At 36.8% G+C, this 27,223-nt stretch overlaps 1 protein-coding gene across 1 annotated transcript in view; it reads left to right on the top strand.

Annotated features, from left to right (window-relative positions):
* The window catches only part of LOC113230841 (sodium channel protein 60E), a 252,806-nt gene that overhangs the window by 92,108 nt on the left and 133,475 nt on the right, over window positions 1–27,223 (top strand). The window contains exon 3 of the mRNA XM_026464940.1: window positions 23,633–23,841. Coding sequence (XP_026320725.1) covers window positions 23,633–23,841 — 209 coding nt within the window. The remainder of the gene's footprint in view (window positions 1–23,632; window positions 23,842–27,223) is intronic.

The following is a 27,223-nucleotide window of genomic DNA, read 5'->3' as shown; positions in this document are numbered from 1 at the left end:
CTATTGATTTCCTAAAGGAAAATATTAACGTTTGTGGCAGTTTATTCAATTTCCGTTATGTTAATCCACAAAACATCATAAAAGCTTTTAAATAATACATGTTAAAAAAACTGAAGATCTCTGGGGCATATCAACCAAAGTTATAGACTCAGTTATTGTTCTTATTTCCCCACATTTAGCTGTAGCTTTCAATAGGTGCGTTGACGAAGGTGTTTTTCCAGATTTAATGAAATACAGCAAGGTTATTCCCTTATTCAAAAGTGGTAGGAACGTTGATCCTAGCAACTATAGGCCCATTTAAAAATATACATAATTTCAATAAGAAAGAAGATATCCATAATATTAACCTTAGAGCTGCCACAATTCCGTTTAACCAAGGTAAACGTCTCTTTTATGGGGAACTGTATATGTTTTTACAATAAGCAATAAGCATATATTAAGATTATCATTTCCTAAGTTTAAAAATGACATTAAATATATTTCGATTGAAAAGTCATATTACAAAATTGAAGACTACGTGTTACATGATAAAGATGTATGGAAAGACGACACGGCTCCATAATCCACACAAATTTGATTCAAAGTGTGTTTATTCCATAGCATTTAAGTTTATTTGAAAAGAGCAATCACTAGAGTGTCTTGCTCGTTCTTCTCAGGAAAATCAGCGTAGTGAATGAGCAGTAGCATAAGGTAATGTAACGTAAATGTGCGTTTTCAAGTGTCAATTTATTTTACCTATGCATTGACTTTTGTAAGTCAATGTACCTATGGAATAAATGATCTTTGACTTTGACTTTGACAAAATGTAAGTGACTGGCATTGACTTTTTGTAAGTCAATGGTGACTGGTTAGAAACGTCCAATCCCGTAATCATTGTAAAATATCAGATAAATCCGTTTAGGTATCTTATCCACGATTAAACTTATGGCAATAAAGGTTTCCAACTAATGGCACTTTTTCGACAAATTAACCCTCATCAGTGCAAACCTTTTTTAATATCTCCTTGAACCTGGAAGCAATCGATGCTGAGGTTTGGCTCGAATACTAATAGACGCAGCGACGTGGTGGAAATAGCAACTGATGACCTCGACGTTTCTTCGAATTTATATGTTAGATCGTTCAGCTAGGCGTGTCTAAAGTATATATAGAAGTTAGAACAAATATTTTCGACTCAAATTTTGAATTAGCATAGTGAATTAATTATTGATCCTGATCACATCCTGGTGCTATAGCTTTGTGCTAATTTAAATCACTTTTAAATATCAACTCTCGTTTGCACTGAAATCACAAATCAGAAAGCTGAAATAGTAAGATAATATCTTTAATTATAGGGGCTTATTCCATTCGCTGGTGTGGGAGAAACAGCAAAACATCTAATTAGAAAACAAAAGAAATCACATTTCATTTGTAATTAAATATTAAATTGTGTAATTTTTCAATTTTCGTTCATTATAGTAAAGCTCAAGTAAAACTGGTCAATTTGAAGTGAAACAATTGACGACGCCCGTCAATTGTTTCGAATTCGGGTTGGCCAATCGGAGCGCAGTTGTCACCGTAATGGTATGGTAGAATAGTTTTCAAAGAAATTAAATGAAATTTCGTCTCTATTTCTGGTTATATACTCGATAATAAGAAACAACAACGGCAGGGGGTCTATTCCCGTTCTACGTCATCCGTCCGAAACAGTTGCTGTCAAATAAGTAACATTCGACCAAACCAAAAGACGATCAAGTACGAAGCTTCATTCCCATTTATGCATGTTTTAATTTGGTCGAGTATTGCTTATTTGACAATAATTGTTTCGGACCGATGCATGTCGGACGGAGGACAGGAATAGACCGCCAGGTGACTCTGTGTGCCCAGGATCCCGGTTCAGAACTCAGCGATATCTTAACCGAATCGTTCGATTGAATATCGTTCTCGAATTGAAGGCCGCTTTTAGAGCTATTCAGAACATTCGAGTTAAAACGTTCGATTCGGATTCGGATACGATATCGTTATCCAACAACGTTTACGGAGTTAGTCGGCGAATATAGGTTATAAGAAAAATTAAATGCTTTTATATACATTTTGAAGACTTTAAAGGCCTAAAACATAGGAATGCATTAGTCTCGCAATAAAATAAATTAATGAAATTGAACAAAATTCAGATTTTATTTAAAATAATAAAAGATTTCCATATTACGTTCTTGCCTTTTGAACAATAGGACGTTTCGGTAACTTTCATTCGATAACTATGTCCCGAATAACGTTTGTACCCTTTGCCGGTCGAGAAGTACGAGTAATCGTACGGGTGTGACGTCATTTCGTTTCGGTTTTGAATACGACAGTTTGACGTTCGATTTGGGTATTGTTAATAAAAATGAAAAGAAATCGCACGATATCTAATCGAATCAGTCGACGAAGGAGTTATCGTAAGGTTTTGAATCGACCTGCAGATACCACTGCGCTGCTTAAGCACCTCTGTATTCAGGATTATTTTAGTAGCAGTAGAGCTCCTCGTGAAAGACTTCTTCAAGAAAAGTAGTGCCACCTTACCTATTTCTGTGACCATTACTGCGTTTCGGTTATGAAACGTAAAAGTGATGGTGAAATTACAGGCACATGGGATTTTTCAACTTGTGTCTCAGGGTGATAAAGATCTGAGTGGCACTGCAACTGGACAGGCATGTCGCATACGTCATATGTTTTTTTTTTATTTAACGCACACACTCAGCATAGCCCAGCACTAGGGAAAACCCCGTGTCGTGGGTGCCATAGACACACACATAGACAACTATAAATTACACTTTTTTTTTTTACCAAATTTACGAGAGAAATAAATGTAAGCCATACAAATATTTCTCCCAGCCCGGGAATCGAACCTGGGACCTCTGCGTGGCAGTCCGGCCACAGAGGCAGTTATGTCATTTCATGTCATAAAAAAAAATCAGAGATTGAAATGCGCACTTATGTTTTTTCACTACAAAAATGACATAAAATCTGATGTGCTGCGGCCGGCAACGTACTATAATACTTTCTTGTACCGTAAACGTTTAACTATGGCTATAACTTTCCGTGTGGTGAACCGACTGACATACATATATTATGTTTGAGTACCCTAGAAAGGTGTAAGCGTTTTTTAAACAACAATTTTTGAATAAAAGTATATGTATATGTATAATATGGCGGGGTAAAGTTAGATTAAGAATGGGAATCGAAATCCATAAAAATAAATATATATATGCTTTTCTTTCCATAATTTTCTTTGAAAGAGCATTCCTACAAATTTTATCATAATTAAAAAAGGTGTAAATACACAAATCTGTGTTCCTAAAGTAAGAAATGAAGAGACAATAAATAATAAGGCAACACTCACAACGTGCAAAGTTTTCACCTGTCTGCAACAATACCTAATTCAAAACATTCAACCTAGTCCATTGAAATTTTGCTCCTATACCAGCCTCCTACCTGTGAACCCGTTGAAACAAACAGAACAGCAGGCAAAGTCAAATTCAGGTATTTGGACAAAGGCTTGTACCGAGTAAATATACGCAGCATTCTACATAATTAATTTAGTGCCGTCAAAATTTAACTCTGTGAAGGTACAACAGGCTAAAGTTTACACATTTCAGGTACCGACTAATTATTGTACTGACCAATATCAAAAACAATGTAAAGAACATTTCGCTTGTTCGATGTAATAAGGCATATCTGCAAAATGATACCTTTTCAGGAAAGAGTTTTAAATGTTTTACGAGCGAAATTAATCGATAACTTTTTTATGCATTATTTGTATAATCTATTGTATGAATAAACATTTGATTACATTTGACCAACTTTTGCTGTCCCGAGTTTATTCATCCTTTGCAATGAAATGATCCTTACAAGAAACTGAGTCGATCAGCATTAAAAAAATTACATTTTTTTTAAATTTACTATTCTTAATTTGTTTTCACAAAAAAGCCCAATAATAAACAATAATAAACTTTCGATGTGTTTCTAGTTTCCATACTTTTTCATCAATATGTCGTCCTATTGTATTTTATTTCTATTATTCACACAAGCAAAACCATGATATTTTACAACCCGATCAAAACATCTGTTGACTTGATAAAAAAAGACACATTGTAAGCATTGCATGGTCAGGATAAAATTATATCAGATCAATATATAAATGAGCAAATACCACCCAGAAATCTCACAAATGACGCTTCTGTTATTGTGATTGATGTGGCGACGGATAGACCAGGAGTGGGCGGGGTAAAGTTAGATGAAGAATGGGAATCGAAATCCACAGATATTTCGGGCGGGTTGAATTACGGAACACCTCAAACTATTTTGAAACATAAAATCAGTTTTCATACCACAATTCAAATCTGGACGGCAAACTGCCCCCGTTTTATAAAATTATTGAACCAAATACATTCCATTTTACGGGCTGGCGTTGAAAGTGGTCTAGACTGGATCCGCCATCAAACACCATTACCGTGTTTAGTTTGCTGAAACGGCACGCCTTTTCAGTTGAATTCAGTGTAATGCTTTCTTTTTTCTCTTCGGAACAGAACATTTAATATTAGTGGAAAAATATTCAATCATATTTCTCAAATAACTGACAGACTGATCGAATTTTTAATATCGTCTCCAACGCACACAACACAATATTTTCAACCGTCTTCAAAAAAGTCCTCCTTTTTTTGGTTCTCAATTCGACTAAATTTTTTTTTGCATGTATGTTACGCGACAACTCTTTTGTGAACGGATTTTGATGATGCTTTTTTTGTTGGAAAGATGGTGGACCTCTAGTGGTTCCATTTAAATTTGAAGAAAATATTCCACCTCTAAGGGTGATAAACTAGGGGATGAATGACTTTTGGAGTCGTTTTTCTAGTATTCTGTATTGAGATTATTTAATGTACGGACAACAGCACACCAGACTACACATTTTTGCTCGAAAATCGCGTCCAGTGCAACGGAGCAAGATACGTCGATGTGTAGCTTGGTGTGCTGGCGCGTGTACATAATTTTATCTTTTGACATCAGTATACATATCCCGCATATTTTCATTGAGAATTATTATCGACACTGTTTCGAAGGTTTCTTAGTTATTATTAGGTTAGTTGCACCTTATTTCGGCGGCCTCGTAATTTTACAAAAGTGGGTAGGCATGTTACAAGTAAGCAAAAGGGTTTGCCAGCATCACCAATGAATTGCGGCGCACGGATAAACCTACTCAGGTTTTTATTGCGTCGCCGTGTTTAGGTTAATATAAGTATTCTTTTTGTATTTTTTTTAATAAATAAATAAATAATAAATAACTACCGAGATTCTCTATGATTCACCTGTACACTAATTTTAAGCTCACGTCCTAGTAACACAGGAGGGGTAGGCAGAGACCATTAATTTTACCGATTTGTAAAAAATGTCACCATAATCGATTGGTTTGAAAGGCATTACAGTATTCTGAGATATATGGAATGAATGTAGAGACGAATTTGAGATTCATAGAATCTACACTTATCACTTGAAGTACCATGCAAATAAGTTATATAGTGTCATTTTTAAAATTTTTATAGCACATTGTATAATTTTTTTTATATCAAAACACCAAGAAGTTGTGCGTCTGATGGTAAGCGACAAGCCTATCGATAACAGTTTTTATAATAATAAATAACGCACACACTCAACATAACCCCGCACTAGGGAAACCCTGTGTCGCGGGTGCCATGGACACATAGACAACCACAAATTACACCCAAACTCACGAGAGAAATAAATGTAGGCCATAGAAACATTTCTCCCGGCCCGGGAATCGCACCTGAGACCTCTGCGTGGCAGTCCGGCATGGTAACCGTTCAGCCACGAAGGCAGTTAAAAAGTTAAGTTGACAATTCCCGTGAGCTTGTGATGTCACCAGCAACTTTTCTAAATACAATAAAGTTGCCTGGTCATCGGTATTTACAGGATATATCACGGAGAGTGTGCTATGGAATTGCATGATTCAATTCCGCGTTCCCCGTTCCATCATTGGGGGACGTAGGCTGGGGTTCCACATGTATATTATAGATAATCCACGGACTCGCACAAACCGTTTCGCTTCCACATTTATATGGTAAGGGGTGGAATTCACTACCTGCCGACTTTTTCCCCGAACGCTATAACTGGGGCCTTTTCAAGGCGAGAGTGAATGGACATTATTCAGGTGTGCATACTTCATCGTTAACATCACTTTCATCAGGTGAGATGGAGCTCAAATACGCACTTATTTTTAATATAAAAAAAAACTTAACGTCCTCGTTCTTACTGTGGTGGCAGAAGGTACTTCCCTGGACGGACTTTTTGCTACCAGGCTCTACTGTTGGTAAAAATAATGTAAGGTTGTTTGCAAGGTCGGTTCAAAGTTTTAAGGTGCAGCTAGTATATACTATTTAGAAGCATGTCTAGCATGGTTATCTTAGACGAAGTCGTGTATTTTTTACCTTAATTTTAAGATTGATTAAGAAAAAGCCAATAATTTAAAAGTTATTTGCTAATGTTGAACGGGCGCAGACAGCGGCGGCGAGCTACTACCCTCGTTGCCTTCATTCTTATTAAAATCATACCATCGTATGACTATCATACCATCACTTAGAAAAAATTCCTTCGAATCTGGCCGGAAGGAATTTTTTCTAGGTGATGGAAATCACATGGTAGCACATAGATGAATTCATGAGGTCCGCTGATTCGTTCCGTGTCTCAGTTGGCATAGCGTCTGGCACGGTTTGCTGGGAGACATCAGACACAGAGAATTTTTTCTAAGTGTTCGATCTTCGTATTACTAATTATAACAAACTAGTGGAGTAATTTCAAAAAAATAAATGAATATCAATTTAATACAAATTTAATTATCATACTGTATCATATACATGACTTTAATAAGAATGAAACTGAGCTGCGCTGTCAATCAACTGTCGGCAGTGACCATCAAGGAACTTGAAACATTGGTATGTTCGAAAAAAATGTATAGGGAACGCGAAAACCTAAGAACTCGAGTGTATAAGTTTAGGAAAAATTTATTGTGTAAGAAATGTTTGAAAACCCTCCCGTGGTGAAATATATGCGATTCAGGTCAGAAAAAAATAGTTACGTTGCTAATTTTTTACACTCTTTCACTCATTCTTTGAAAAAGAATTCATTCGTTCATTGAATACAATGGCGGTTCACATTATACTCGCACCTTGTCTTCAACATATACATATTATAACCAATATACATAGCATCTTATGTCTGAATCATGAATTCTTAATAGTGTTCTTAATAGGTATTGCTCTCGTAAAACATTGTAGATATAATATATTGCACGTACAATTCCCTTGGGGCTTCCAAAAACAAATAACTATACTACAACTTCTGTAATGAATTTTCATTGATAATTGCTTGAGAAAGCGTAACATTTTGTATGCTAACGTGTATGCGCCAACGCGCTCACAGCGCTAATCTGTTTTTATGATATCAAGTGATTATCCGTGACTTTATAGGTTCAGACATACTTTGGGGAAACCCATATTAATAAAAATAGAAGTAAATTACTAAGCTGGTCTGCGAACCAAGTAAAAGTTAATTCTCCCTCCTTTTTCATCCATTTTTATCAAGTGATGGGACGAGCAAGTCGATCACACCTGTCTATGACAGTTACAGTGCCACTCAAAGCTTTAAATCGCAAGGATGTGAGTGGCACTGATATTGAGCCCGTCATCCTAATAAATGAAGTTGATAAATCTCATGTACCTGTAATTTCACCAGCGTCCTCGCAGTAATTGGTCACATTGTTGCTTAGCGGCAGAAATGGGCATGGTGGCAGTACTTCCCTGGACAAACCCTCGTTCGTTTTGTTCGGTTTTTACTACTAAAATATACGAAGAACTAAAATTTGTCTTATAAGTATTCTACACTGTCACTGACACTTTCTAGATCATAAACAAATGGTAGAGACATCTTACCGTCTAATTCGGGGCTTACTTTATTTTAATAGAACCTGACGAAGCGTGTTAAAAACCTACTCTCTGAGCTATTTCATTTAATGCAACATTTAGTAGCAGTAGATCTCCTTGTAAAAGAGAACTACTGCCACCTTGCCTATTTCTGCCGCCAAGCAGTAATGTCGGCATTACTGTGTTCCAGTTTTGAAGGGTAAGGGTGCTGGTGAAATTACAGGCACATGAGACTTATCCACTTATGGCTCAGGGTGACGGGTGAAGTGGCAGTGCCTTTCAGATCTTTGAGATTCAAAGCTCTGAGTGGCACTGCAACTGTTATGGACAGGCTTGTAGCTTACCATCAGGTGCACGACTTGTTCGTCCCGTCACTTGATATTATAAAAAAAAATCCAAACTCCTTAGTATAACTATAATAAACAAATTAAAGAATAACTGCCGTAAATATTCACTACCAGCAGTTACGTTTGTTAGCAATAATTTTGAACACATGTGGAACTACCGTTATTACCCAAGTTTGTTGGGACTGCGGGTCGCGGCCGCTGTCACTGCCACAGGTATAAAAATGAATTATGTGTTTGTAATAACTTCAAAGTATGTTGCTTATTTTAAGTCTTAGTACTAGATATGTCTACCGCTGTTACACATATCGCATGAGCCTATGAGTCTTTTCTTTACTTTAGATAAAGCGCTGCCCTATTTGTGGATTGGACCTACATTGACTTACAATTATATGGACGTCGGGTCCGCGCTAAAAAGTGTCCGAATTTATAGGGCGTCAAAATCGTATACAGAGCGTCATTCACGCTTTAGTCTTCGTTTGTTCGACTGACAGCGAAGCAAGCAAAATTAGACAGTACTGCGATGACATTACAATTAAAATTCAACGTTTTAGCTTTTTCATATTCCTTTACATGTCACTACGTTTAAATAGGTTGACTTGGGACATTTTTTTCGTGGTTTTTGTATTAGACCCGTCGTCCATTTATTTGTAAGTCAATGATTACCTATTATAGAATTTTGCAGTTAAAATTTCTATTATGTTGTTGCAGCGAGTGCCAAACCGGTATTTTTTTAACTAATTTATTTGACATTGACAAGTTGCAATTTATCAAATCATAACAAACAAATCAACTAGATGGCGCTTATTGCACAGATTTGAAATTTGAGTGCCGGCTATTCTTTTATTTTGTTTAAGATTAGCGCCATCTACCCATATTAGGAAACAGATCTGCGTGTATTTTATATTAAAAAGGAATTAACTACTTCCAGGTTATTTATTAGCGCCATTTAGATGTAAGACGGAATTTTGACCTTTTTCAGAGTTCCGAGAGTATTAGTATTTTTTTTATAATACCAAGTGATAAGACGAAGAAGTCGTACGCCTGGTGGTAAGCGACACGCCTATCCATAACACTTGCAGTGCCCCTCAGAGCTTTAAAACGCGAAGATCTTAGGGGCTCTGCCAGTGGCGCCCGTCATTCTGAGACATAAGATGATAAGTCCCATGTGCCTGTCATTTCACCAGCACCCTTACGCTCCCAGACCGGAACGCAGTAATGCTCACATCACTGCTTGGCGGCAGAATTAGGTAGGGTGGCAGTACTTTCCTGGACGAACGCTTTCACAAAAAGTTCTACTGCTACTAAATAAAGATTAGCAGTCGTCTTAAGTAATTGATGCATGGCTTCAGTAATTACTGACAGTTCAAAACGTACAACAATAATTGAAGTGAATTTATACCATGTTCACAAATTATTATTTTTTTAAAACACTACCTGACCTAATTTTACCAAAAACCACGTAATATAATGACAAACACGCTAAAATTTATTCGGAATGACTAAATACAACATTAAAAAGCCATAAAACACGGCGTAATACCGCAATTTACCCAGTTTTATACGTAAACATATGAAACTGCCGTCAGTGCCACCTGCGTTCCACTAATTCCAACTATTCTAGCCATTATTATGCTAGAACTTGTATATTATAGAGGCATAATACAATTTGTGTTATAGAAGAGATTAATTCCACCTGGTATACGTAGATAGTATTATGTTCGTGAGCTTTTGCTGAAACTTCCGCTTAATGGATCTCGTACATGATCTAAGTCGAAGCTTTGTTTATGATACCAAGTAACAGGACGAACAAGTTGGTGTTAAGCGACACGCCTGTCCATAGCGGTTGCAGTGCCACTCAGAGTCTTAAATCCATAGATCTGAATGACACTGCCACTGCGCCTGTCACCCTGAGACGTAAGTTGACAAGTCCCTTACCCTTTACCCAAAGCGGAACACAGTTATGCTCACATTACTGCTTGGCGGCAGAAATAGGTAAGGTGGCAGTACTTCCCTTGACGAACTCTTTCACAAGAACCTCTACTATTATACACCACAGGAACTTTCCATTCCAAGCTACTGCGTAAGTTTCTGCAAATACATGAAGATCTACTTTGGTTCTTATGACAACTCTACACTCTCGCTTGTATGGTGCGAGGATATTTCGGGTGCATAACGAGTTATTTATAATTAAGAAATATAGAAATACTCATAGCGCTCAAATCTCAAAAATAATTTAGTAGCATGCCGTATATTTGATAAAGCGTGCAGCGCAAGTTCGGTCGTTCTGGCGATTTTTGTTGGACGTCTTTTGGCTGAAGTAATGATAATAAAGATGATATTTGACTCATTATTATTTTTTTTTTTTCTAAAATTCTTGTTTTTAATGGTTAACGAAACCAGCTACGCGTGGAAGGCGCCTCGTAGTTCTTAGATGCTACTGTATCTTGTAGAATGTAGAGATAATGTAGTATCATTGTGGTAATTACTCAATGATATCGCATTGCACAATATTAAAGATTTTAATTTACATTTTTTTCAAGTGTTCTCATTTTACAGACAAGCTTATAATTTTTTTAAATATTATATTGCGATTAATTGTATTCTAGTTCATGATTGTAGTGTAATAACGTTATAGCATGAAAATTGAAGTTCACGCTAATTTAATTCTTGTAACGCTTTCATAACCTGTGCCCAAAAAAATTAAATGATTTCATTTTGATTTAAATAAATAAAGTATTATATTCAGTGAATATGTTACCCAATCATTCCTCTTCACCTTTCATAATGCTATCATAAAAATCATTATAAAAATCCTAGATAATAACAAGCTTTGACCGTGAGTTTCCGAGCAGTAAGAATAAACCGGGCATCGCTAACAAAACACGTAGTAAACCAAGGTGTACCACGTTCAAGGATAACAATACAATAACACTGACGGGTTGGCCATTGTTCAGACACTTGATGCCAGAATCTTATACAGTATAACAATTTTCTTAATGTCTCTCGGCAATCTTCGGATTTCCGATTGCACACGAGTATAAATTTTAATAGTAGTTATTAAATTTCTCATCTATAATAATTTGAATTGTGCCCATAAATCAGAAATCACCAAATCACCTTCATTTCTTTATGTAAAACTTCACGTCGATGACTATTGAATCTTTTTTTTTATGACATCAAGTAACGCGACGAACAAGTCGTGTGAAGGTAAGCTACAAGCCTGTCTAAAACAGTTACAGTGCCACTCAGAGCTGTAAATTGCAAAGATCCGAGGGGCACTACCACTCGCCAGTCACCCTGAGACATAAGTTGACAAGTCCCATGTGCCTGTAATTTCACCAGCACCCTTACCCTTCAAAACCGGAACACAGTAAACATTACCACTTGGCGTCAGAAATAGTAAGGTTTGCAGTACTACCCTGGACGAACTCTTTCACAAGGAGCTCTACTGCTACTAAAAATTATTATATATATTTTGTAGGCATTCTGGGTCTTTTTTTTATAATAAATCTTGGGGACCGAGGCTTCTATGTTCTCACTGTGACCCAGAACTCAACCACGCCGACCGCGTCACTTGTAGCCGCCATTAAATCCTTAAGCGTGTATGTGTCAGGGCACGCAGAGCACGATGTGAAGTGAACCATCGCCTGAATCGTACTGCACAAACAATTCAGGCTAGAACCATACGAAAATCCCACTTGAACAAATTGTCCCTACTCCGGCAAACATAAGTCCGAAGCCTATTTACGGTCATTCTCGGGGTAACGTTCACTACTTAATTTCCGTGGCTATTTAATTTTTTTGATGTAAGTATTTGATTTTTGTATCGTGCAATATTATTTAATATTCAAGTATTGTATCGTGAAATATTATCTAACAATTATACGTTAATATACTAGAATTTTTAAATAACAAGAATAACCGTTTGAAGATTTCCAGACCACCATGGCAATTCGTGTCCAGAAACCAGGACAAAGGTCGATGGTACTCTTTAGCGCGAATATATTTTGTATTTCAAATACTATCGAATCTTCTGTCGGAGACGGACACTGTAGGACCAGAACCCATAGTGTCCCTCCCCTACCAATGGTCGAGAACAACTATACACAAAGGTACAAAATCTTGTCATAATAACACATGGATAACCCTTATGGTTCGTAGTCAGGCGAGGGAAGCACTCCCAACGCTCAACGCCAGTCTATCTCGAAAATTAATCAAACTTAAAAGGCAAGAGCTTCGCACTCTAACTGCCGCCCTAACGGGTCATATTGTTTGCTGAAGATTTCGGCAGTCCAAGGTACTTCGCCCTGTAGTTGGTCACGTCAGAGGACTGTAGTAGGATGTGCGCAGCCGTTTCCTTCCCCTCCATGCACGCTCTACATAGAGGGCTGTCTGTGATACCTAAATTAAAAAAGTGTTTATATATTAGTTTGGGTTAAGACGTAACACGTGTTTTGTTCTCATGGGCCCATATGGGGCTATATACATGTATAGAGAAGGGTTTTGCCTAGCTCTAGGTATAGTAAGTGACATAACTGTGTTAATGTCAGCATTACTGTGTTCCGGTTTTGAAGTGTAAAGGTACTGGTGAAATTATAGGTACATGGGACTTATCAACTTACTCAGATCTTTGCAATTTAAAGCTCTATGTGGCACTGTAACTATTACGGACAGGCGTGTAGCTTACCATCAGGCGCATGACTTGTTCTTCCTGTCACTTGATGTTCTAAAAAAAATGCTGGTGAAATTACAGGCACATGGGACTTGTCAACTTTTTTTAAAAGCTCTGAGTGGCGCTGCAACTGTTATGAACAGGCGTGTAGCTTACCAACAGGTACGACTTGTTCGTCCCGTCTCTTGATATTATAATTGTTTCAGAAATATGTATGCATATCGATCTTCAAAGAATGCAAACTCAACTCCTACCAAATTGCCATGGCGAAGGTTTATTATTTAGTAACGTTAACTTAGCAACGTTAAAGTTGCCCTTTAATATCTCTCTTCATGACACTCTAATGGCTTCGGGGACCTTATTATAAAGGTTGTTAAACGAACGGTATTGCACCATTAGCAAATATTGGCCGGAAGATATGATAAACAATACATATTAACACTTTAACCTGACCTAGCCTAACAGTTTATAATATGGTGACCTAAAAGACCACAATGTCGGAAATAGAACTTACCTAAATAAATACAATAAAACAATTATTGCATTGTGTTAGCATAGCGAATATATTTAATCTCCCTCGCTAATCCCACAAACTCCTGTAAGTTACTCCTGTGAGTAAGCTAGGTGGTTAAACCACTAAGTTTTTACCTAGCGATAAAGAAGCGTCGTTTTTTATAAAAATTGTTTGAAATTGAATAAATTAAAAAATCAACACTATATTCACAAGGAGCACCAATCGGCACCAACCAAATTAATCTGTCCGTTCTCTTTCTTTCTTTTTTAATCCCTCCAATATCGTTTAGTATTGCCATTTTGTTCTTTAATCGATTATACTCAAGCCAAATCGGTGACTTAATTTATTTAAATGTGATAGTTATTGCAAGTAATAAGCATTTTAAAGTGAACAATTGACTGATATAGCTTTCGTTAACAATTTGGGACACCTAAAATGGCCTTTTGATAATTCGCCTCAATAACATTTCCGGAATTATAGTTGTTTCATAACTTTTGGACGACACAAAGAGAACTTTTCGTACAAATCGATGAGACAGCTGTTGAACGTGTTAAACGCTTTCTTAAGATGTCTATATACAAGCACAGTTTGATATAATTACATCGAGCGGACTAATAATTAATGAAGTAAAAATGAAGTTGTTTTCATGGTGCTTTCAAAGTATTTTGACTTCTCAGGATCGAAATCTATTACGTAAATTAAACCGCCTTTTTCCGCTACATTCGATCCTACCGTTAAATCTGTACGTACTTCAACAGTATGTCATGCTGGAAAACCCATAGGCGATTCTCATGTGATAACGTATGTCGCATCCATCACACACAGCTGTAACATCGCGTCGCAAAGTAGTGCGATAATGGGACAGCCGTGTGTGATGGTGTGTCTGACTCAGTGCAAAGCAAGTCGTACAAAGCCGTAGTACCACATGTTCTCACACGGTAATCCTTTGTAGTAACGTAATGTGCAGTCATTTTCCTACGTAATATTTTACTAATATTAGAAAAATTCGAAAAAATTAGAGTCTTAACAAAAACGAGCAGGCAAAGTCGATTACGTACATACCTTAACGTATCAACGAAAAAGAAAAAAGGCTTACTTATTATTTATATCAAACGTATCAACTGCCTAAAAGTACTAACGCATACGGTATGAGGACCGCGGAGTACATATTGCCATACTAAATTACATATGGACTATGTTCATAAATAAAAGTTAGGAAATATTAAAAAGCAAGACAAGTATTAAAAAGTATTACTTGGGTATGTAAAAATGTAACCTCCCTCCCTTCGCATAAACCAATACATACTATAATATCTATACTTTATCTATAGTTATTAATAACGAGTCCTATTAATAACTATAGATAAAGTATTCTGTGTATTTTGGGTAAATAAATTTTAAAAAAGCCCTTATTTTTTATTTAAATTTATGTAAATAATATTTACGACAAGTTGCTGAAATAAAAAAAATGTGATAAAGCAAATGTCTTTCCAGGAATCTAGGCAAATCAGATCTACAGAGAAACGTAACCTAACGATAACTAGTGGATCGTCTTATACGATGTAGGCTGAAAAACAGGCAGTAATGATGGGATCATGTTTAAGGAGGACGGATGATACTTAATGTAAGAAGTCCTTGCAAGTTCTAAAATCTTCCCTGCATTGAATAATAATAATAAATAACAGTAGTCTATAAAGGGTTCCAGCACAAAGGAATCTGCTCAAAATGAGAGGGCTTGGGCAGTAGTTCCCGCGCGGACCTGAACCTACTTGGGAACTTCTCACATCATTAAGTTGCTTTGCAGATGTGTGCAGGTTTCCTCACAATATTTTCCTTCAGCGAAAAGGTTATAGTAAATTTCAAATTTTTAGCACATGACATCCGAAAAACTCAGAGGTACAAGCTGAGATTTCCTGAAGAGAGAGACCTTGAAAGATCAAACCGTTAGGCCGCAAATTCGGAACGGTGGTGCGTGCAGCGGGGCGTCCAAGGCGTGTTGGATACAGCCAACACAAGACACAATGTATGTACGCGCAAACCTTGAACGCCCCGTTGAATGCACCACTATTGCGAATTCTACCGCGCCGAGCATCCCCGCACGACATACGTTTGCTGTAGGTACGTCTAGCTTAATAAACGCACATAAAAATTCGTTAGATCCGACTGGTCTCGAAGCAGAATCTGTTTGCCAAACCCGGGCTACCGCTCTTACCAACTGAGCTTACAGATCGAGTCAGCAGATGTTACGAAACTCTCTATGTACTTGTTGTAGATCTACTAAATAGGAAGCCACTATTTTAGTGAATAATCACGAAATACTTAAAATCTAAAGTGCTTGTGGTCCAAAATAATGGATAAAAACCACTGCGCCAAAATTACTGAACGCTACACGCGTAATGTGGACCAAATGCTTGTAACATAAATACGTGGACTTTATACGAGGTCAATTTATTATAGCAATAAAAAGCCGACAACAACCCGAATGGGTACACAATTCAAACGAATTGAGTTAAACAAACTGCTATTTTACTGATTTTTTACATAAATCCGAAACCACGTTGTATGTATAATTGGATGTTGGCAACCAACATGATCATGGTTTTGCGAAAATTGCACCTAAAGATTTTTTCACTGTTTTTGATATTTTGTTCTAAGAACTTGTAAAAAACTTTTGCTGTTGTCACCTCAGGAATGATGAATTGTAATTTATTACTATAATTCCCTAACAACAACAAGCAAAACAGCAAAAGTTTTCATTTTACAAGTAAATTTTAGAACAAAATATCAAAAAAAGCGTCCGGAGGGGAAAAATGTTTGGGTGCCATTATCGCAAAACTATGATCACGTTGGTTGACACCTTATTGCTTATCAACATCCAATTTTGACGTATCTTTGTAGCGTATCAAGGACGCAAAAGAGTAAACGTGATATTTCGTGACTGAAAATACACGGTAAGTTTTATTGACATTTGCAATATTTTATTTTGTGTTTAGTGTTTTTACTACCATGCCATTCATATATTTTTTGTGAAATTAGTAAATTATTATTGATACAGACACAAAAAAATGCAATTAATAAAGAAACGTCTCTTGTCTGGTATATGTGAGCATTACTGCGTTCCAGTTTTGAAAGGTAAGGGTGCTGATGAAATTACGGGCACATGAGACTTACTAACTTAACTTATGAATCTGGGCGACGGGCGCGGTGGCAATGCCCCTCGGATCTTTGTTACATGAAGCTCTAAAGCTAAGAAATCACGGAGCGGTTTCTACCCGCGCCAGCTTCGGCTGCGGGACATCCGTATTTATTTCAATAGTCACGATACCACAGGTTTGTGCGGTCGCGTAGCCGCCGCAAACGATAGATGTTGTCGTGGGCGAGCCGACCGCATCCGGGGCGGTTCTATTAGTACCCCGCAAACGCTGTGGCTCCTACGAGTAACCGTCCCCGCCATGAGCGTAAAACGCGTCGTGAAATGTGCTACTAAATTTTACATACATATCTAAATTCTACGGAGGTTGCGGTCCCGCAACCACGGCGAGCGCGGGTGCAAATCGCTCCGTGAGTTCTTAGCGTAAGTAGCGCTGCAACTGTAGTAGACAGGCGTGTCGCTTACCACCAGGCCGTGGGTTTGTTCGTCCCGTCTTAGTATCATAAAAAAATACCAAAACAAATAAATTCGTGACTTCTGCCGATTTGTTTCGTAGCTCAATTGGGATTAGTCCCGGTCTGGCAAACAGTCCATGATTCGAAAGATTTGATTTTTCATTTGTCTTTGTTCGCTCTTTGTATTAATAATTTACTATACCCACAGCGACACTAAATAAGTATATTACGTAGTAGTAGACCTCTTTGTGAAAGAGTTTGTCCAGGGAAGTACTGCCATCTTACCTATTTCTGATGTTAAGTAGTAATATGAGTAATAAGAGAAAGTCTGTGATAACAGGTGTAATCACAGGCACATGGGACTTGTCAACGTATGTCTCAGGGTGACGGGTGCAGTGACATTGTCCATGATTTATGCGATTTAATCTCTGAGTGGCTCTGCAACTGTTCTATCTTTTAATATAAAAAAAATTAGGATTTTTTTTACCTATTACTTATAGCGTAACACAGACAGCCTTTAATATAGTATAGCTACAGGTGATGAGTGAAAATCAGCAATGCTGAGTCTTAATCCCCTTTTTATTGTTTAAGGGTTTACTTATGTTATTGTGTATGTGTTCAAGGATAGATATTTCTTTTATTTGTTACCGAGGATCACTGCAATTTTAGCTTATTCGGTTTGATTGTACTTAGTTAATGACCTTCCAAATAATAGTAGGTAACCTTTGAAGAACAAACTGAACCGGGATAACGCGTGGGCGACGTGGATTACAGCCCACGCCCTCTCACCCCAAGGGATCTCGTACCTGCAAAGAATACTGTAAATATTTTACTATTTAGCAAAAATACGAATCCAGCTCTAGGTGTCTATGTCATACCACTCGATTTAAACGATTTTCGGTGTGTCAAAGGTTTAGATCAGAGTAGTTCCATATAAAATTGCAAAAAACTCTCAGATTTCTCGCAGATGGCGCTGCGGCAAAAAGTCGTTAAAAAATGAAAACTCGTACGATCTGTTATTTCGTTCCGTAGCTCAGTTGAGACAGTATCAGGTACGGTATGCGGAAGACGCTGGTTCAAATCCAGGCAGATCAAAGGAATTTTCTTAGTGGTCGATCTTTGTATTAATAATTATAATAAACTAGTAGAGTAATTTACACTAAACTTAAAATTGGAAGAAGTTATAGGGGTCGTTCCACTCGCACCATCTGTTTTGGCTCATCAACTATTCTAGTTTCGTTGAAAATTACAAGTGTATCGGCCTGTCCTAGGTAGGGGTCTTATACGTCATAATGCAATTTCTAAAAAAATTATTACCTATTTGAAATCCAATTTTTTACTTCATCTCGAAAAAATACAAATTAGAGGCTGATTTGAAGCTACATATCTGTTTATAAATAGTTCTTTTATTAAAATTATTATAAGACAGAGATTTTATTATAATTTATTTATTAAAAAAACTGTAGCGGACTGAATTAATGGGTATTAACTGTATTAAAAGTTGGGTGCTAACAACGAGTAAGCAAGGCCAAGTAAATGTATTTACAGTTTAAGAATTTTATTACAAAACACATATGTCGCTATCAAAGCAAAACAGCAAAGACAAATCACGAAAAGGCGCCAAAAACCATCACGTTTAAATTTAGAATTAACTAAAACTTAAAGATACTATAAAATATATACAAAAGAGATTTGTAGCGACTGCTGCGATTCGCTACAAAAACCGACCTCAAAATTTTGCTTATCCGCTTTCGCTGTGTTTGTTACTGCCGTCTCCTGAACGATAACTGAATGCGACTGTAAAATACTCGAAATATTGGTTTATTTGAACAAACAACATACGCGATTAAGTACGAAAAAAAGTTTCATTTCTATAATTACCATTTCCATTTCATTCCATAATTTTACTTTTCCATTCATAACAGGCGCGAAAACCTAAAAACTCGATATTCAGTTCTAGGATCTCGCGCGAAGCTCCGTTTCACATGTAGGTAAGACACACTGTAAAGAAAACAGACATATATCTAGATAGACGCCGCAAGTTTACGTACTTCGCGTGCCCAAAATAAGTGAAATTCAAGTTGCCGCTGCTACACTTCAGAACGCGCGCGACCGTTGTCGTGGATAAACACCAGTCGAAAACGCGAAAAATGCATAATTGTGCCATTACAACTGCAAAAGCACCATAACTGTGGGTAAACGGGTAATCAGAGACGTTTCCTTCCACGGGCAAGTGATTTTGTAATCAGAAGATGCATAATTTTTTTAGTAACAATTATTTTGGTTTTGTATGAATTTCGAGAAAACAAATATGCAACCGAGTGTATGCCTCATGATTTGTAATACATTGTGGCTTTTACTTGGTGCGATATATTTGTGATCCTTTGTTAATACGCCATGAATACCAAAGGAACGCAATTTTGTATAATGCATTCAGTTTCGTGGTACGGCCGCTTGTACATTTCTTTGGCCAAATTTAACATTTAATGATGTATACGTTAGGCAACACTGTTCTCGATTCTGATCGATTTTGAAAACAAAGGGACGAAAATTATTATGACCTTACCAATATTATAAAAATGTATTAGAACTCTTTTGTTATATATGACGTTTAGTGGTGTTTCATTTTTTTTTATTTCAGTTTTGTAGTATCTGATAACAGTAGTATCTATAATTTCAATAATTTTTGCAGCACGTTGTCTCGAATGTTCGAATATAGTGAGCAAATAATTACATATATCGTCGGATATGAAGTACGAGTAATACAAATATATATATAATGCAAAGAATTAACAGTGCGCAGTCTTTACAAAAACCTGGAGTAGGTCATACATATGAGTTCGTTGCTTTCGAGGACGAAGGTGGTCTAGTTTATGCCACCTAAGATGCTATGCAAATATGCAAGTTCATATATTGACGTGCGTTTTCATTATTTAAGTTAATCGATAAGATCTTCTATTACAAAAAAGATATTATATAATAAGCTCATTTTATTGGAAGGACAATAATTTTAATATTTGAAGTCGATTAAAAATAAAAGTCTTAATTTTTTAAGTAATCAACATTTTTAAAAAACAAGTAAAATAACGGACTTAAATATGTTATTCTAGTATTTTTCTACTGTATTAATATTACGACTACTTGTAATCAACAAATACTTGAACAAAAATTATTTTATTTAGAATCAATTAATTGAATAAAATCCGCGTGTTTTCGCGTATTCCGTTCAATCAATCGATTTAGAGCGAGCGGAAGGAGGTTTCCATCACTAAATAGTTCTTGTGACGTCATAGCGGGTACAAAAAATGTGGCACGTTCGGTTTTCATACAAATTGCTGTACTTGCGGCGTCTATCTAGATCTTATCTAGATATCGGTCTGTGGTTGTTACAGAATAATCTATGCATGTCACATGGTACAAAATCCATAAAGCAGAAAGTAATCTCAAAAACCTTATAAATTACTTCATACTGCAGTAATTCGTAAGCTCTCGTCGTTGACGTAGATGGGACAATCTTTTTTTTAAAATATCAGGTGACTGAAATAGTACAGCGCCAACAACTGACCTGTATATACGTCTCCGTATATTCCAAAAATATTCTGTATTTATTGTAATAAAGATAATATCTCTAACTACGGGAGGCTGTTCCATTCGGGTGTGTGGGAAAAACAGCAAAACATCTAATTACAAAACAAACGGAATCACATTTCATCGGTAATTAAATATGTAATTTTTCAATTTTCGTCCATTATAGCAAAGCTCAAGTTAAACTGGTCGATTTAAAGCGAAACAATTGACGACACCCGTCAATTGCTTCGAATTCGGACTGGCCAATCGGAGCGCAGTTGTTAACATAATGGCAGAATAGTTTTGAAACAAACTAAATGACATATCGTCTATATTTCTGGTTATGGAGTGGAGTATTCCATGATCGCGTTGCAAACAACAAGCTTGTATACTCAATTGGAGTTTACCCTTAGAATTTCATGTAATTGCTTCATTTCAAAAACTAACTAAAATTAACAAACAAAAGTAAAATTAAAACAATCCTCGTATTAAAATGCGCGCGTCTGCGGCGCATAGGTATACATGCAGTTGATGCGCGTTCACGGCGAGTGTAAAATACGTCGTGTGTACTCTTATTATTTAAAAAACATTGTCTATGGTGCGCTAATTACTCGATAAAACCACAGAAGACGAGGCTTAATGCCTATAAAAAACGTACGTCTAACAGACTCTTAGAGTCGTATTCCAGAACTCTACTCAATACTCACGTCAGGACTTGAGTATTGCAGTGAGCACTGAAAATCATACTCAAGGCCTTGCCATTAGGGTCGTATTTCCAGTACTTGAAATCATAATCAAGTCTGCTTGAGCATTGAGTAGAGTTCTGGAATACGAGCATTAGACAGGATAGAATAAAAACAAATAGACTGAACTGTTGGCGTAGCTCGTAGGCCTGATTACCTAAAATCAATGATATTATACTTAAAATTAATAAAAAAAATTCGCCAGGACTTGGCTGTATGGTTTTAAACCTTTGCCTTTTCCGTAATGGAAAGAATTACAAAACGACAACAAGTGCGCATTAAACTCTCATTTTACGGATTCGCTCTGGACCTTTTGGAGGGAAAAGTGTCGTTTTTATTTTGACTTTCAATTATTTTGTGAAATCTAGTTTAAAGTGGAATAGGATAGTGCTATTGTGCCTTAATCGAAGATTAAAACGCGAAATTATACGAATCTCGAACTAAAATACCCGTATCGGCCCGTTTTAAGGAATCCCGAGTCAATCCAAGCACGCCGCCTCAAATTGCCTATCCTCTTTGTGGCGGCCATATTTACAGAAACATAATTAAACTTCATGTTTAGGCTGATGGCTTTGCCAAAGCCTTAATAATATTAAAAAAAAAATTAAAAAAATCTCATTTTACGTCATACTGACTTTAAAATAAACAATCAATATACATTATTTAAATATACAATAAAAAATATTTTTATATACACACATATTTTATTTTATATTTACAGTATTTTAGTTTGGTTCCCATAGGATTGAGCTGAACAGTCATAAAATTCATTACACTGTGTTAATTTAACCATAAATTGAAGAGTTTGAAATGCAACTATGGAATTAAGAAAGCTTTGAAGATTTGTTGGTTAATTTAATCTGAAAATTTAAACCAAGAAACTTATCGCTACTAAAAGAAAAAGAACCACTGAAAAATGAACATGACAAAGCTCATACCGAACAAAGAATTGAGTGTATTCACTGACGTAAGGAACAGACGATGAAAGACGGTGTAGACGCTCTATTAATGGTATTGTCTGCGCCATGAGCCATAAATCATACGAGTCTGCCGTAGCGATAACCGAGTCAGTAGTCAGCGTAGCAGCAATCCGTTCTATATATGCTACGCGTAGCTTATACACTTGGGATGTCGCCAGGAACGTAGGTGATTGTTTTACAATGAGCTTCAGTAGGTAATTCAAGTCGATTTTCTCTCCTGAGTTTCCAATCAGATGATAGGAAAGGGAGCCCTACGGAAACTGGACTTATAACAGAATGTTATAATTATTAATACAAAGAGCGAACACTTAGAAAAAAATCCATCCGTGGCTTAGTTGGCATAGCGTCTGGCACGGTTTGCTAGAAGACGTCGGTTCGAATCTGGCCGGATCGAAGGAATTGTTTCTAAGTGTTGGATCTTCGTATTAATAATTATAACAAACGAGTGGAGTAATTCCTCGAAAACTAATAGAATCCATTCAATACAAATTGTATTACAGATTTCTAATTTTTTTTAATTTGGTTTTAAATTGGTTTTTTGTGTTTGTTTCCGATTAATTAGATAAAGACTTTTTGATCTCATTAATTTTTCTCCGCGGGCAATAGTTTTCGAGAAAATTAAGCTGAAATATTTAATTCACATTTAAAACATGTTCAGAAACGCATTAAATTCTGTTCTGGCACTCGCCGGCCGCTGCCGCGACACACTAGCTTCCCTCGCTCGGTTCGTGCGGCTTTTTCATCTATCTCACCTAACCTACTGGGACGAGGGTGCACCGAAATTTTACCTCGGAATGGTACATTTCAGTTCTTGAAAATTAACCTTTTCGTAACTAAATTGCTAAATATATTTCAAACGTATAATTTAAAATATGGTGGTTTGTTTGCATTAACCATTACCATGTCAGTCAGCCGTGACTGTGAGAGCTGTAAAGATTCCGAAACATTGATTTGTTTGAAAAAACAAATATTCGCGTATTAGATCCGAAAAAATGTTATCATTTCCTACGTGTAATAATAATAACGAAGATCTAAGAACTCTACATGGAATACATACCGTTTTAAGAGTCTAAAGTACTTGTGCATCAACATTTTGTGAGATTTGAGCTTTTGTAATACGTAAATTTAAACATTATTTAAACAAAGTTTTAAAATTATTGTCGGCGGAATATCTAGTACCATGTCTATTTAAATAATAGTAATATTATGATTTAAGCATCATGTTTTATAACATCCAAATTTTCCTTGTTCCAGACATTTTGCGTGGTGTCAAAGCGATTTCGCAAGAACTACATTCATCGGTTCACAGCAACCCGGTCTCTTTTCTGGTGGTCACCGTGGTCCCCCGTTCGGAGAGCCTGCGTCTATTTTTCCACGAATCAGTACTTCGACTACTTCGTCATGGCTACCATTCTGCTCAACTGTGTCTTCCTCGCCATGTCGGAGACTGTTGAAGAAGCTGAGTGAGTATTCTAAACATGTTTCCTTTCTCCTCTTTCCTGTTATCAGGAAGTGCTAGAATTGGTGCAAAGATTGCAGCGCACACGGGCGCAGGGTTTTAAGGGGCGCCGAACGCCAGCGCAGTAAACAGGCATTGCTTGCCAACATCATTTATAATTGCACAATTTGCACTCGAATTTCCTATCACTGAGGAAAATATTTTGGTCGCGTGCCACTAGAGGGCGCCAGGGTATAGATTGCCCCGCGCGCTGTGTGGTCTAGAACCGGCGCTATATGTGTATTGCTCGAAATATTGGTTTTTCATTTCCTATGTGTACAAAAACCTAAGAACTCGATATCGTTTCCGTTGTTTTTATGAATAGAAGAGACAACTAGCGTCACTATTGGTATAATTAATTGCAAAGGAACTACTTTTTATTTTTTCGGAACTAAATCCCTTTAATTTTTTCAAACAATCCAATATTGCAGACTCTTTTTAGAACCTAATGGTCAGGGCTGGCTGTAATGATAGAAATCTTAATATTTCAATCGCGAAACCATAAAAACTCGATATGCTAGTATATTTTTTCATTAAATTGTGCGCTTGGGGAATTAATGTGGGAATTACCTATCCTACGATGAAGTATTGCTTAAGACATCTCCTATAATTCAAACAAGAGTGTGTGTGTGTGTGTGTGTGTGTGTGTATTTATTACACAGTTTTTAACAGTGATGCATATTTTGCGTTTTTTATTTATGTTACCTAACCATGCTATTGTTGGACTTTCGCCTCCTGGCATTGTTTCCGTTATGATATTTATGAAATGCGATACTTGCGTTTGATATTACTACTATACTATTATCTGTCTGAAGTCATTAACATATTGTACATATATTATGTAACATTTAGTTAGCAGTAGAGCACCTTGTGAAAGAGTTCGTAAAGGGAAGTACTGCCACGTTACCTATTTCCAAGCAGTAATGTGAGCATTACCGCGTTCCGGCTTAGAAGGGTAAGGGTGCTGGTCAAATTACAGGCACATGAGACTTGTCAACTTATGTCTCAGGATGATGGACGCAATGGCAGTGCCCCTGAGATCTTTGCGTATTAAAGCTCAGAGTGACGCACTGCACTTACTACCAGGCGCCCGACTTGTTCGTCCCGTCACTTATATTGTAAAAAAATTGTATCATTTCACGCCCCATTAATTTGCCGGTTTGGTGCAACAAGGGCGGTAGGCACAAGGGAAAGAAAAATATATTCATATGTTTCTAATTGTTTTAAAATATTAATAACACCTGAAGCTTTCAGCTAAATCATAGGACAAATAAATAATAAAATACGCAAGAAACATATCGTAAATATTAAAAAGATACATCAAAACTTTATTTTCATTTCATTCATTATTTTATTTTCACGTGATTCGCCCTTGTTGCACCCAATCCTTCAATTACATAATAATATGTTGGAACAGTTTTTCTTATAAATTACTTTATGGCAACGAGGTTGGTACAAAAGATTCATAATTTTTTGTTCTAGTCTGCCTTTGATTAGTTTCACCACGTGTTTTGAAATGTTGAGGATAATTTCTACGAATACACAGATATCCCTAATGTACATGCATGGCAAAAGCAGCACGTTTAGTTTTTTTAATAACAAAAGTGAATTCTTAGGTTTTCGCGATTGTTACACATAGGAAATGAAACTATTTTTCCGGATTGAAATCGCGTATATTTGTTTTTTCAAACAAACCGACGTTTCGGGCCCTTGACAGGTCCCATGGTCACGGTTGACTGTACCTGTAGTCAATCATAATGTAATCAAAAAAGTTTCATTTCCTAAACAAAAGTGAAGTATCTATCTACTCAGTAAGCTGATTGTTATTATCTTGGAAACTCAGCTTTTGCTATAAAACAAGCATTTTAGTGGTATTAGCAGGAAACCAAATGTATTGTACATATTGGATTAAGATTTTTTTAAATCTTTATTTATTTAGAAACTTTTATACAATGAACGAATTTTATAAAAGCGATGCTCGGTATATCCTTACTTGATAGAATTAGAAATGAGGAAATCCGTAGGAGAACTAAGGTAACCGATATGGCTCAAAGAATTGCTCAGCTGAAGTGACAGTGGGCTGGGCACATAGCTAGGAGAACCGATGGCCGTTGGGGCGGACAGGTTCTTCAATGGCGACCGCGCACCGGACGACACTCGTGGGTAGTGCCACCTCCAGGTGGACCGACGATCTGGTAAAGGTCGCGGTAAGCCGATGGATGCGGGCAGCGCAGGACCCATCGTTGGTGGAGGCCTAAGCCCAGCAGTGGGCGTCGTGTGTCTGAATGATGATGATACAACGAACGAACAATATCAGTTTTATCGTAACCTAAACTATAAATTACATGTCTGGGTGGCGCTGCTGAAGAGATAATATGGAAAATAGTACCTAAATGTCTTTTAATCTTGTAGGGGTTGCCTACTATACAATTTATAGCACCTACGCATATTCGGTAAATCTACAAGTCTCTTAACAACACTACACTCTGTTGCTCGTACCGGAAACAATCCAGCAACAACTTGGACTAAGATATCCTGACACATAGCGTTTATTTTAGCTTCACTTTTAAAGATATCTGCGCGTAAACACAGACTTAAAGGAAATAAATTAAAGAACTACGTCTTACTACAGCCGCTACGTTTTTAAAAATTCAACTCGTTACAGCATTGCGCTACCTGAATTTTATTCCACTAGTCTGCCCAACTTTATCGGCAAACTCTGCAAGAAGTCAAATAAGTAAGCGATCTCAACTTCGCTCTGATGCAGCTCGATTTAGCTCTTTCAATAGCGCTTTTCCTCTTTGCTAAACTACAACTACAAGGACTCTAGAAATAAATGGAACCACTAATGAAAATACGTGAACGCGGCTCGTAGCAGAGCTTGCCAAAAACTTTAGCTCGTATAGTTTCTTTGTTTCTGTCTTCTAAGAGCGGTTATGCGATGCAAACGCGATGCTGTAGCGATGCAGTCGCTAATCGTCTGCCTTTACACACACGCGCGCGATTTTAAGCAGCGATGCAAACGCGATGCGCGCGCGCGACTGCATCGATAATAAATAATCATTTATTACAGAGTAAAATGTTTACACTTGAAAACGCAATTTTAGCTACTGCTCGTTCACTACACTGACCTCCCTGAGAAGAACGAGCAAGAAACTCTTAAAGGGATTGCTCTTTTCAAATAAACTTATATTGAATAGAAATACATTTTGAATCATATTTGTTTGGAATCTAGACTCGCGTTTTCTTTCCATACATCTTTATCTGACAAATACTCTTCAATTTTGTAATATGAATTTTCAATTAAAATACTTTTAATGTAAGTTTTAAACTTAGCAAATGATAAT

This window comes from Hyposmocoma kahamanoa, unplaced genomic scaffold (genome assembly GCF_003589595.1).
Source record: "Hyposmocoma kahamanoa isolate Upper Pololo Valley unplaced genomic scaffold, ASM358959v1 64, whole genome shotgun sequence".
In the NCBI taxonomy this organism is placed as follows: domain Eukaryota; kingdom Metazoa; phylum Arthropoda; class Insecta; order Lepidoptera; family Cosmopterigidae; genus Hyposmocoma; species Hyposmocoma kahamanoa.
The sequence above is the reverse complement of the archived record's forward strand: the minus strand, read 5'-3'. Positions and strand labels throughout refer to the sequence as shown.